Source organism: Chenopodium quinoa, unplaced genomic scaffold, assembly GCF_001683475.1.
Source record: "Chenopodium quinoa cultivar QQ74 unplaced genomic scaffold, ASM168347v1, whole genome shotgun sequence".
NCBI lineage: Eukaryota > Viridiplantae > Streptophyta > Magnoliopsida > Caryophyllales > Amaranthaceae > Chenopodium > Chenopodium quinoa.
The window spans coordinates 2,354,126-2,365,410 of NW_018742904.1; the positions used below are offsets into that span (position 1 = coordinate 2,354,126).

An 11,285-nucleotide genomic window follows, 5' to 3' on the forward strand; every position below is an offset into this window, starting at 1 on the left:
TGGTAATAGCTTAGTAGTTAACATGTTAGAGTTTAAGTTGAAGGTTGTGGGCTTGAATCTTGTAAGATATCCATATTTTTGAACATATGGAATGATAAACTTGATTGAATGAGGAGTGCGCCACGTGGCACATAAACTTGTTTAAGAACGCCTTTAAATATATAGTATAGATATTTTTCGTATTTTTTCCCTTCTCCACTTATACTCACTTTTGATTTTTTAGATTTTTTTATTTTCAACCAACCCCATTTCCATCATATTTTACTAGGCAGTATAAACTGTTTGCCACATTCCTATACAATTTGATATACTTAAAAATATAACAAATTGACCCCAGAATACAATTGTTTTTGGTTGATATATCAAATAATTTTATTTTGCTTACAATTCCCCTTCTCCATAATCGTTTGACTTCTACCAGTGTAAAGACTACGATCTTTCTTTGTTGATTAAGATTTAATTTTTTTTTCCTTAAATTTGATTCATAGTAGTATTTTATTATCTCTTTTGTTCACCAAGTTCACTACCTTCCAAAATTGAGTATTTCTCGTTAATAAAATAAATGTATGAATGGTTTTGTTGTACTGGACACATTTTAAGCCCTCAATATCACCTTAAGAAAAAAAAAATACTCTTCTAATTTCGCACTAAAATGCGCTGTATATATACTTTTGTGATACAAGTTTAACAACTGCACTTCATTTTGGGTTATATACCAACTCCATAATCATCTCATAAACCCCCCTTACCTTACCTATATAATCTCCTCTTTCCATACCAATATCATTCAACCAATAATCCTTCAAAACATACATTCGAGTGATCATCAATCCAGCACAAAATTCTTCTCGAACAACAGCGTATCAGCCTGGAAAACATGATCAAGAAATCAGCCATGTCATTGTTTGTTATGATGCTGCTACTAGCAACTATGCACACAGCAAAAGCTGTTGCTTCCCCTGAAACTCCGGTCATTGAGTTGTACATGCACGACATTCTTGGAGGGAGTAATCCCACGGCCCGGCCAATCACGGGGCTTCTTGGGAACATCTACAGTGGGCAGGTTCCTTTTGCTAGACCACTTGGGTTTTTTACACCCAAAAATGGTGTGGCCATCCCTAACAGCGATGGGTCAATGCCGAACATGAATGGCGGCGTCCCATTGGGAACTGGGTTGGCTGGTACTGCCTTTGCTGGATCTAACAACAACAATAACAACAACAACAACCAGAAGAACATCAACACAGCACAGCTTTTACCTGACGGTTTAGGCCTTGGGTTTGGAACTATTACAGTTATTGATGATATTCTGACAACTTCTCCAGACTTGGGTTCACAGACAGTTGGAACTGCTCAGGGTGTTTATGTTGCAAGTTCGGCTATGGGAAATACACAAATGATGGCATTCACTGCTATGCTGGAGGGAGGCGAATATGGGGACAGCATCAATTTCTATGGTATTTACAGGATCGGAAGCCCATATTCTAGGTTATCAGTGACAGGAGGCACAGGAAAGTTCAAGAACGCTTGTGGGTTCGCTGAGCTTCGCCCATTGATACCATCTGGACAGCATGTTACAGACGGAGCAGAGGCGTTGCTTAGGCTTCTTGTCCATCTCAAGTACTAAAAGAAAGGATGGACCTACTAAAGGTCATCTTGTATCTATTTGTGCTTTGGTTTTGTTTGTGTTATGGTCTCTAGTTTTCCCATCTTTATGGTAAAATGAGAGTCAAAGAAAGTGTGTAATTCATTCTACTTATGTTATATAATACAGCTTTCCCACATGAATGGAATTTTATTATTTAAAAATTTAAATCTATCCGAGACCACCTAGTCACTAGCAACAACCACAATTACCATCACCTTCACCCTCAACTACTTGTTTGCTTGGTTTTAGAGAGGTCCAGAGGTACACTTTCTAGTAACCTACAGCCAAATATTTTTGAATAACTGTCAAGGGATAAACAATCAGAAAACACCACTGAAGTTTATAGTTTATTACCATATATAATAACACATACAAGCTGGTCATGCAACAAACAGAATCGAAACAGTTCGAAGCCTTGGACTATCAATTGACAATTAAAGCCTCAATTAAATTAAAAAGATTTGTCTTTAAAATCAATAGTCAAAATAAGACAGTTGTGCTATCCTATGACTTCATAAGACGGGTATCACACTAGTTGCATAGATCTCATATCAAAAAAGAAAGGGCTATAGTCACAACAAGTTCATTATCTTCAATGTCATAATATGTTCCATTCATTTTGTGTCAAGTGATATATCAAGGACAAAGATCATTTGTTTTGTTGCAGTTTACAAATTTTCATCCCTCCTAGACTAGCTCCATTTTATAAAAAAGAAAACAGAGAACAAGACATGTAAGTTATAAGGTCAAATATCATGATAAAAATTACCTAAATATAATGCATAAAGCATATGCACTCCCAAATAAACAGCTGTCAGATCACCCAACTCATCAGCAATTAATCGTACAATCGGAATACCAACATATACAATGAGATAAAACATGCGTACTAAGTTGACTTTCACTGTAGATAAAAATGTGCTGTACATATCTGCAACATTATTATTGTGTAAAGAGAATAGGAGAAATAATAAAATTTACAATAAAAAAAATAAAAAAAAAAAAAAAAAAATAATCACCCTAGAGTGAAGGGTCTATTCCCAAACCATCTTGATCCTAAAGAAAAGAAAAGATGAAAAAACAAAAAACAAAAAGAAACAAAAAAAAAAAAATCATGTCAAACTTTTATTGTATGTTCACAGCTCCCACAGCCCGTCATATCATAATTTCACTTAAGGTTCGTTATCTGAATAACACCTCAAGCGTAGGTTAACTTTGCAGTTTTCTATAGAATGATCTTGGGTGGTTTTGTGAGATCAAAACAAAAGTTAGATATGGTTTCGATTAACTTTATTTTGATAGAATAGGCTTTCTAAGCAAGGATATAACTAATCTGAAAGAATATTACCAATTAAAATCTCTTTCTGCATCAAGATAATGAGGATATTTTAGCATGCTGAAGTATGCTCTCTTGATCAAGCCCATATAATGAATCAATCAAGTTAACACGCAATGAAGCTGGACCTTTTGCATCCTGCATACCCAGCTCACCAGCAATGCCAAATACAGATAATGCTGCAACTGTAGCTTCAAATGCATGAGTTGGATCAACAGCAACAAAGGCAGAAATTAGTGCAGTGACAGAGCACCCCGTTGCTGTTATCTTTTGCAACATCTGCACTCCGTTGCGTGCACCAATTACTTGTTTCCCATCTGTGACAATATCCACAGCTCCAGTCACGGCAACAACAGCACCAGTTTTTAGAGCCAGTGATTTTGCAGCTTCTAGAGCATCCATCGATTCATGCACGCTATCTGCACCCTGTAAAATGTAGCAAACCTTAATGAGTTATTAGTCTTATTACCTAAGCAGAAAACATGAATTCACATAATGCATGCTATCTGCACCCTATAAAATTTAGCAAGCCTTAATGAGATAACCTAAGCAGAAGGTAGGTATACACACTAGTATGCGCATCTCTTCCCCTAACATAGATTCACCTAAATTCCTAAATCCTACATCTTTGGCAATGCCAAACTCAAATTAGATTTCAACACCATTCAAGAGTAGAACACATACGAACGGCATCATACTGAAATATTCTCATTGGTTAACAGAGGATCATGTAGACACCCGAATGAATTTGCTACTAATTCCTCAACCCCTATATAATGGGAATCACATTTGAAATACAATAAGCATCCTTCTCTAACAAAGATATTATACACTATAAATATTAGGGGTATCAATTCGGGTATTTGGGTCGGATTCGGTGAGGTCGGGTCAAGTCTATTTCAAAGTTGAGTCATTCTAGATTATTGCGTCTATACAAGGGGTTGTTTTCGAGTCAGATCGGATCGAGACGGTCGGGTCAGTTTTTAACACCTCTAATAAATACGACCAAGGTTTGGCAAGTGGATTGCTAAATACTGCCAACGTTTTTTATCAAACCGCCAAAAAAAGTGATGAAGGGACAAAATTACCCTTGCTCATCCTCACTTTGCTTTCTCTCTCCTCAGTGCATCGGGCCTCAAATCAAATCAACTATCAACCACCACTTAATTAAAGCAACTACCATTGCCACCACCACTCACGCCACCACAACCACCACCCACGCCACCACGGCCAGGACCATCACTACCCACAACCACCAATTAAGAGGTACCTTTTTTGTGTGTTGCCGAAATCTCGAAAGACCAACAACGTACAATCAATAACCATCGAAAAAACGACCCACCACCTTCCCTCGTTGGCGGGAAGGTGGTGGTTTTCTTTAAAATCCGACGACCAGCACAACCGGTCACCCGGGACGGTAATCGGTTTTCAGCGTCGGTTGACCATGGTAACCGGCGTCCAAAACCGGTTGCCGTCCCTGGTGACCGGTTTTGCACGCCTATTGACCATGGTTGACCGGCGTCCAAAACCGGTTGTCGTCCCTGGTGACCGGTTTTGCACGCCAATTGATCATGGTTGACCGGCGTCCAAAACCGGTTGTCGTCCCTGGTGACCGATTTGTACGCCAATTGACCATGGTTGACCGGCGTCCAAAATCGGTTACCGTGATGTTCAATCGGTTTTTCGGGCCGGTGGAGAGCGCCGGAGATTATTAAAAAAAAAAAATCGAAGCGAGGTGACGAAATGGTTTTTCCAATGCCAGTTCATCACCTCCAATCCTCGCCGCCGTTGTCCTTCCACCTCCAACGTACGGCCGCCGCTTCTCTTCGCCTCCGATGTAAAGCTGCTGTTGTGGTTGATGGTGGTTGGGAAGTGGTGGTTGTGGCCCTTATGGATGATGAGAGAGAAAAAATTAAAAGAGAAAGATGTGGTGGGGAGTATAACAAGGATATTGATGTCTATTCACCTTAAGTATTGGCGGTTTGATAAAAATTATTGGAAGTATTTAACACCCCTTTGACAATTGGCATAGTAAATTTATAAAGTGACCTGTTATTTCAGATTTTCAAGACGTTACAAAACAGAAATGTGGTCGATTGATAAGGGATACAGAGCTTATCTTTTTCAAAAAAAATAAAAATAAATAAATAAATAGAATAGTCGCTTAGCCTTCGGTGTTCAAAATTTGCTAATTCAAATGACTAAGCATTAATTTGTCACTTCTAATGGTGTAAAACTTATCTAAGTAAAGTTAAACTTTCCTAACTATGAATCGAAAGCTATAAATTAAAACCCAATCCAACATGCAATAAAAAAATATTCTATGAAATTAACCATATACAATCTTCCAACAAAAGTAATCGATGCAAACAATAACTCCCTCCTTTCCTAAAAGTTCCTATTTCAACAGTAATTATCTCACCACAAATTCAAAACATGAAGAACTTTTAAACACGAGTGATAATCTAAATAAACAAAATAAGAAAAACAAAACATACCTTAGTATCACCAAAAGAAGCACGAGAAAGAGCAATAATCTCAGACCCATTACCCCTAACAACAGTAGGCTTCAACAAAAGCAAGTCCAAACAAGCCCTTAACCGGAAACTGGAACAACCAGCAGCAACAGGGTCAAACACCCAAGGCTTCCCATTTTTCACGGCGATTTCTGCGGCGGATTTCATCGCCGGCAAAGTAGATGCGGTGAGTGTGCCGACGTTGATGTAAAGGGCGGCAACTTGTGGGGTGAAATCAGGGATTTCATCGAATGAATGAAGCATAGCAGGCGAAGCTCCGGCTGCTAAGAGGGTGTTTGCTGCTAAATCCATTGATACGAAGTTGGTTATGCATTGGATTAATGGTGAGTTTTTGCGTACTTTTGAGAGGGTTTCCCATGATTTTTGGGACCATTCTTTTGGCTGTGTTTCTTGCTTCTCCATTTTATTGGATCTCTTTCTCTATTTGGCTATTCCACCTTTATTTTTCTTTTGTTGGTTGTGGCTTTATATAGGACAAGCTAAGGGGTAATTCTTCTCCCTGCACCGTGCTGTACACAGCACAAGGGAAAACTATTATATGACGATTGTGGGGCCCAGTTGTGTTAAAAGGTGTAGGTTTATACGAAGTAAATGTAAAGGTGTATAACATACAAAATACGCGGTATTTTACGGTCCCGTTGATACTGTTGTTAAACAGTGTCCTGTTGAAGACTAATTGAATTGAATGCTCTCTAGGTTTTGAATTTCGTTGAGTTCAACACTTGTACTGTCTTCTCCTCACACTTCTCTTCAGTTAGCAGTTCAAGTGTCAAGAACAATTCTGATCGCACTCCCAAGCAGGTATGTTTTCTCAAATGGTGATTTAATTAGTTGGTATTTGTTTTTGGGGAATAATAATGGTGTTCGTGTTTTGTTCGGTTAGGGTTTGTGAATTGCAAATATTAATTTTGGGCGTTTGAAGCGGAAGTAGCGGCGAGTGATTGCTTGAGCTGAACCTGCTTGGGTCATTAGATTTTTAAGTGAAATTATCAGTCAGTAGCTAAGTTATTGAAAATTAGATTTGTATGACATTAGGTAAATCATTGGTGTGTAGTTAAATTATGGAAAGTAGTTTAATTATTGTAAATAAATTATTGCTTTCTAGCTAAATTTTTGGTGTTTTGGTAAAGTTTTGAAGCTTACATGACAAAATCGGATTATCCATTATTGAATATGGCTTTGAAAAGTTGATAAAGTAAACTAGTTTGGTATATCATCTTATTATTGGAGTAATGTGTAATGATTTCTTTGGAAAATGTTTGTTATTGTATTGTATTTGTGTAGTTAGTGATTTGATTGCATTGATTTACAATAAATGGTTGATTTGGGGAGTTTAGTATACATGTCTGTGTTTGTGTTAGAATATGTCTGTGTTTGTGTTAATTTGCCTTGAATATAGGTGTAATGTCAGAAGGAGTTGGTTGTTTGTTGGGGGGAAAAGGAGAAGATGAAATTTTTGAGGAAGATGAAGTCATGTTGATTGGTGATGATAAAATGGGTGACGATGAAGGTAATATGGTTGTGGATTATGTAAAGGGGAGTGGGGAAAGTGGAGGATATTGCACTCCAGATGAGAAGGAGTGCAAGTCTATGGTGAACATGGACTGTGTTAGCGTGAACCCTCCTGAGGTGGGTATGATTTTTGATACGTGGCAAGAAGCGGATATGTATTACAATGCGTATGGCAAGTAGCAAGGGTTTGGGGTGGTGCTTGCTCAAAGTGCTTATAAGGTTGTGGGAGGAGTTAAGGTTAAACGTGCTACAACATGGAAATGCAACTGTTATGGTAAACCAGATACAAGGAAGAAAATTGGTGGGAAAAGAGTGGCAAAAGAGTTAGAAAGGGAACCCGTAGCAACGAAGAAGTCCAAAAAATGTGGGTGTCTTGCAAAGGTATATGCTTGGTTGTTGGATAATGGGAAATGGGAGTTGAAGAAGGTGGAGTTGGAGCATAGGAACCATAATCCAACCCCTTCCAAAGCATTGCTAGTTCCAAAGTATAGGTTGACAGAGTTAGAGAGGATGCCCTATGTTAGGAAAAAGCTTAAATTTGCTGATGATGTTGGGATCAACACTTCAACTATGCATAACTTGATGGCTAGCGAGAGGAATGGCCTAGAGAATATGCGTTTCACTAGGAAGGACTTGCATAACTTAAGGGCGAGGGAGAAGAAGCTGAAATTCAAAGATGGAGATGCGAATGCAATGATGAATTATTTTCAGATGATGCAGAAGAACAACAAGAATTTCTATCACATGCAACGGTTGCATAAGAACAGTGTACTACAAGATGTGTTGTGGGTCGATGCTCGTAGTCGAGCTGCGTACGAAGACTTTGGGGATGTTGTCTGTTTTAATACGACATTCCTATTGAATAAATGTGATTTTCCCCTTTGCAAATTTTGTTGGTGTTAACCATCACGGGCAGACAACCTTGCTTGGTTGTGCCCTTATTTCTCAGGAAAACGCTGAAACCTTCAAGTGGGTGAGCTATTACTTTGTTGTATTTTTGCTCCGTTAATTGTATTACATTTGAATGAAATTGCTGAGGTTGTTTTCTGTTTTTGATGTTATTTTCATTAGGTGGGTGTTTTCTACTTGGATTGATGTTGTAGGGAGGATCCCTCCGATGGCTATTTTGACTGATCAAAATGCAGCCATGCGCAAAGCATTTAAGAATGTTATTTCACAAACAAGGCATAGATGGTGTCTCTGGCATATCACTGAAAAATTTGGCAGCAAGTTAGGGAAGTGTAAAGGGTATGCTGAATTTAAAGAGGAGCTAAAAAATATTATTTATGATAGTTTAAGTATGTAAGAGTTCGAATTGAGGTGGAAAGTGTTTATAGCTACGCATAAGCTAGAGAGTAACTTGTGGTTGGTTGTTTTGTATTCAGAGCGGGAAATGTGGATTCCGGCGGCAATGAAGCACATGTTTTCGGCTGGAATGAAGACAACTCAAAGGTCGGAAGGCATTCATAATTTTTTTGATGAGATTTTTGATAAGCATACTAGTCTGTGTGATTTTGCTGAGAGATATGTTAGAGCTATGGAACACTACATTGATGCTGAAAGGTTGGTGAAAGGAATGGTGTCCTTCGAACAAATGTATTATTCCGATAGGGGGTTCAGAATTATTAGAAAGCTAATTATTCAATGAGGTCAAGTGATCGGAATGTCTAGCTGTAATATTAATGCATAATTAATATTACAGGTTAATCTTGACTGAACCCTTCGGGTTACACCCAATCGAATAACCGAATCGAAACAACGAATTAATCCGAAGGATTAAATGAGTCATTAGAGTATTACGAACATAGATGTCGGATTCCGAGCTTAGAGCGTCAAAACCGAGCGTTGTAAGTCGAGTCGAATTTAGGAATCGACGAGACGAGAAATCAAGAAAATAACAAGTTACAAATATACCCCTAGCCTCGGAATGCCCCGAGCAATCCGAGGGCCAAGGGCAATACAGCTAGCCAAGGCCACTGCCGCAAGGCAAGGCTCGACCGCAAGCTCAGCATGCCTAGCATTGGCGAGTATGCTGGCTGAGCATGCCTTGCGCGCATCGCAAGGCCAGCATGGCTGGCCGCATATGCTAGGCGAGCTAGCAGCACCAACCGCACCATCGCAAGGCCAGCAATACGCAAGTGCTCGCTGGGCCTCGCACATGGTCGCAGCGAGTATGCGAGCTCGCTAGCAATAGCAGTGCATGCATGCTAGTATCGCAAGCTAGCAGCACTGGCTAGCTGGCTGGTGCGGCATGGCCATCATCAATAGCGCACTAGGCGTGCTAGCATGCTAGTGTCTCGCACACAGCAGCCCACAAGCAAGCACAGCTTGCTGGGCCGTGCTTGCGCATCGCAGCATCAGCAGCAGCCCACATGCGTGCGTGGCTTGCGAGTTGGGTTGCGCACAAGCACAACGCCTCACTGGCAGGCCCAGCTGAGCACCAGGCCGCCAGCATGGCGCGCCTTGGTGCCCAAGGCTGGGAGCCAGGTGGGGGGCTACGATAGGGCGCGTGTAGGAGCCAGTTTGTGTGGTTTTCTTAGGGAGCAAGGGGAGGGTGGTCCCCCCTTGTGGTCCTCACCTAACCCCTTGCTTTTCACTTGACACTTGTTGTTTGTTGATTCATTTGCATTTTAATTTGATTTTAGAATTAAATTAAATTGAATAAATGTCTTTTTACCAACTCTCCCACATTGATGGGGGATTGGAATTCAAGGGCTCCTTTCCCTATAAATACCAATCATTTGGCATTAGGAAAGGGCACTTGAGTTGTGAACTTGAAAGGATCTCCACAAGCGAGAGCACTTTTGCTCTAATACTCTAAGTATTTTTGGTCTAGCCCCTACTAACCTTCGGGGTAGGGGTCGTTCGGGTCGGGTCTTGAGGGTGAGAGCCATTGGAGGCTTTTGCATTTGCGAAGCTCTACGCTTTCAAGTACGAGCTCTAAGAAAGAGCGAAGCACACATAAGGGTATGATCGTCTTTTCTTCTTTCTCTCTCTTTATTGATTAATTATGTGATTGTTAATTAATATTTATGTTTAGTTACTTTAATTTGTGTGCGGATTTTGGGAGGGTTTCATTCCGCGTAGTATCGGACACTACGAAACCCAATAGTTGGCTGATGGGAATTCTACAATGTATCTTCATGACCTAATAATAGATTTTAAGATAGAAGAGACGTTTAGGAATGTGTACACAGAGGCGAAATTCATGGAGGTGCAACGAGAGTGCAAGAGGTTGATGTATTGTAATTGCAGTAGCATGAAGGAGATAGGAGAGAGTTTCTATGAACACCATTCAAAGACAGAGTTTATGTCTACAGTGACATTGACAAGAACGAGAAACCAGTAAACAGGTGGAAAATGTACCGGGTGTTGTATAATGCTAAAACAGAAGAAGTTGAATGTGAATGCATGTTGTTTGAGTACAATGAGATTCTTTGCAGGCATTGCATTAATGCTCTTGAGGTCCAACAAATCCCTGATGTTCCAAAGAAATACATTTTGGATAGATGGCAGAAAGATGTTTACCGCAAGCATAGTAGAGTAAAAGTATCATACCATGATTTGTCTAAGATTACAGAAGTTCTTCGGTATGATAAGATGATGCTTGCATTTGAGCCAATATCATGTCTTGATAGTGAGAATGATGATGCATTGAGCATGGTTATTGCTGGCCTTCAAGAGTTAGAGGTGAACATTAAGAAGATAGTGAAACCAACTCTTCCTCTGAGTAGTGTTGGTGAGGCCAAGACTAAGAGCACGCCACAGAGTGTTAACAAGGCATTGGTTTCAACCCAATTTCATATTCCTTCCTCTGTGGCCAGGAGTGTGATTGACGGTGGACTTGTGGAGATGAACAAGCGATTGTGAATGTATCCCAACCAATTGCTGGTGGCATAAAGGATCCAGATACAAATAGGGGACCTAGGTGTGTCAGAGCTAGTAGGTTTATGACGACATTTGAGGAAGTGTGTCGTCAAAAGGAAGAAAGGAGGAAAAGATATGCAGAGAAGCAACGACGAACGGAGCGAGCTTAAAAAAAAAAAGCAAGCAGATGCACTATATGATGTAGCCTGTGATTTCAATGAGTTGACTGCTGAAGGTGTAGCAAGGCAAATAGATTTTGATCACAGCTTAGATCAAAGTATGCAGGTAATTGTAGCTTTGCATTTCAATTTCATTAAGTTTATACTGGTATGTGTTATAAATCATTCTGGTGGACTTAGTTAATTGATGTAGCATATGTGAACTT

General features: G+C 39.8%; 3 protein-coding genes across 3 annotated transcripts; 2 read left to right on the forward strand and 1 right to left on the reverse strand.

Annotated features, from left to right (window-relative positions):
* The first annotated feature begins 493 nt into the window (after positions 1 to 493).
* On the forward strand, positions 494 to 1,793 carry LOC110727372 (dirigent protein 18-like). The gene has a single exon (XM_021906936.1). It carries the CDS (start codon positions 878 to 880, stop codon positions 1,625 to 1,627), a length of 750 nt encoding a protein of 249 aa, XP_021762628.1. The 5' UTR covers positions 494 to 877; the 3' UTR covers positions 1,628 to 1,793.
* A 726-nt stretch (positions 1,794 to 2,519) lies between these two features.
* On the reverse strand, positions 2,520 to 6,040 carry LOC110727371 (hydroxyethylthiazole kinase-like). Its single transcript, XM_021906935.1, has 2 exons — positions 5,483 to 6,040; positions 2,520 to 3,410 (listed from the first exon to the last, which is right to left on the reverse strand). Exons 1-2 carry the CDS (start codon positions 5,921 to 5,923, stop codon positions 3,018 to 3,020), a joined length of 834 nt encoding a protein of 277 aa, XP_021762627.1. The 5' UTR covers positions 5,924 to 6,040; the 3' UTR covers positions 2,520 to 3,017.
* An 885-nt stretch (positions 6,041 to 6,925) lies between these two features.
* LOC110727415 (protein FAR-RED IMPAIRED RESPONSE 1-like) lies at positions 6,926 to 10,903 on the forward strand. Its single transcript, XM_021906977.1, has 6 exons — positions 6,926 to 7,205; positions 7,317 to 7,867; positions 7,950 to 8,002; positions 8,105 to 8,331; positions 8,419 to 8,596; positions 10,354 to 10,903. Exons 1-6 carry the CDS (start codon positions 6,926 to 6,928, stop codon positions 10,901 to 10,903), a joined length of 1,839 nt encoding a protein of 612 aa, XP_021762669.1.
* The last annotated feature ends 382 nt before the right edge of the window (positions 10,904 to 11,285 follow it).

Bases quoted from the DNA above. Each gene is read 5' to 3' on its own strand.
- LOC110727415 (XM_021906977.1), top strand. From the start codon at position 6,926: ATGTCAGAAGGAGTTGGTTGTTTGTTGGGGGGAAAAGGAGAAGATGAA. The intron at 7,868-7,949 runs GTCTGTTTTAAT...CATCACGGGCAG, and splicing joins ACGAAGACTTTGGGGATGTT to ACAACCTTGCTTGGTTGTGC. The intron at 8,003-8,104 runs GTGGGTGAGCTA...TATTTTCATTAG, and splicing joins GAAAACGCTGAAACCTTCAA to GTGGGTGTTTTCTACTTGGA.
- LOC110727372 (XM_021906936.1), top strand. From the start codon at position 878: ATGATCAAGAAATCAGCCATGTCATTGTTTGTTATGATGCTGCTACTA.
- LOC110727371 (XM_021906935.1), bottom strand. From the start codon at position 5,923: ATGGAGAAGCAAGAAACACAGCCAAAAGAATGGTCCCAAAAATCATGG. The intron at 3,411-5,482 runs GTATGTTTTGTT...TACATTTTACAG, and splicing joins CTTCTTTTGGTGATACTAAG to GGTGCAGATAGCGTGCATGA.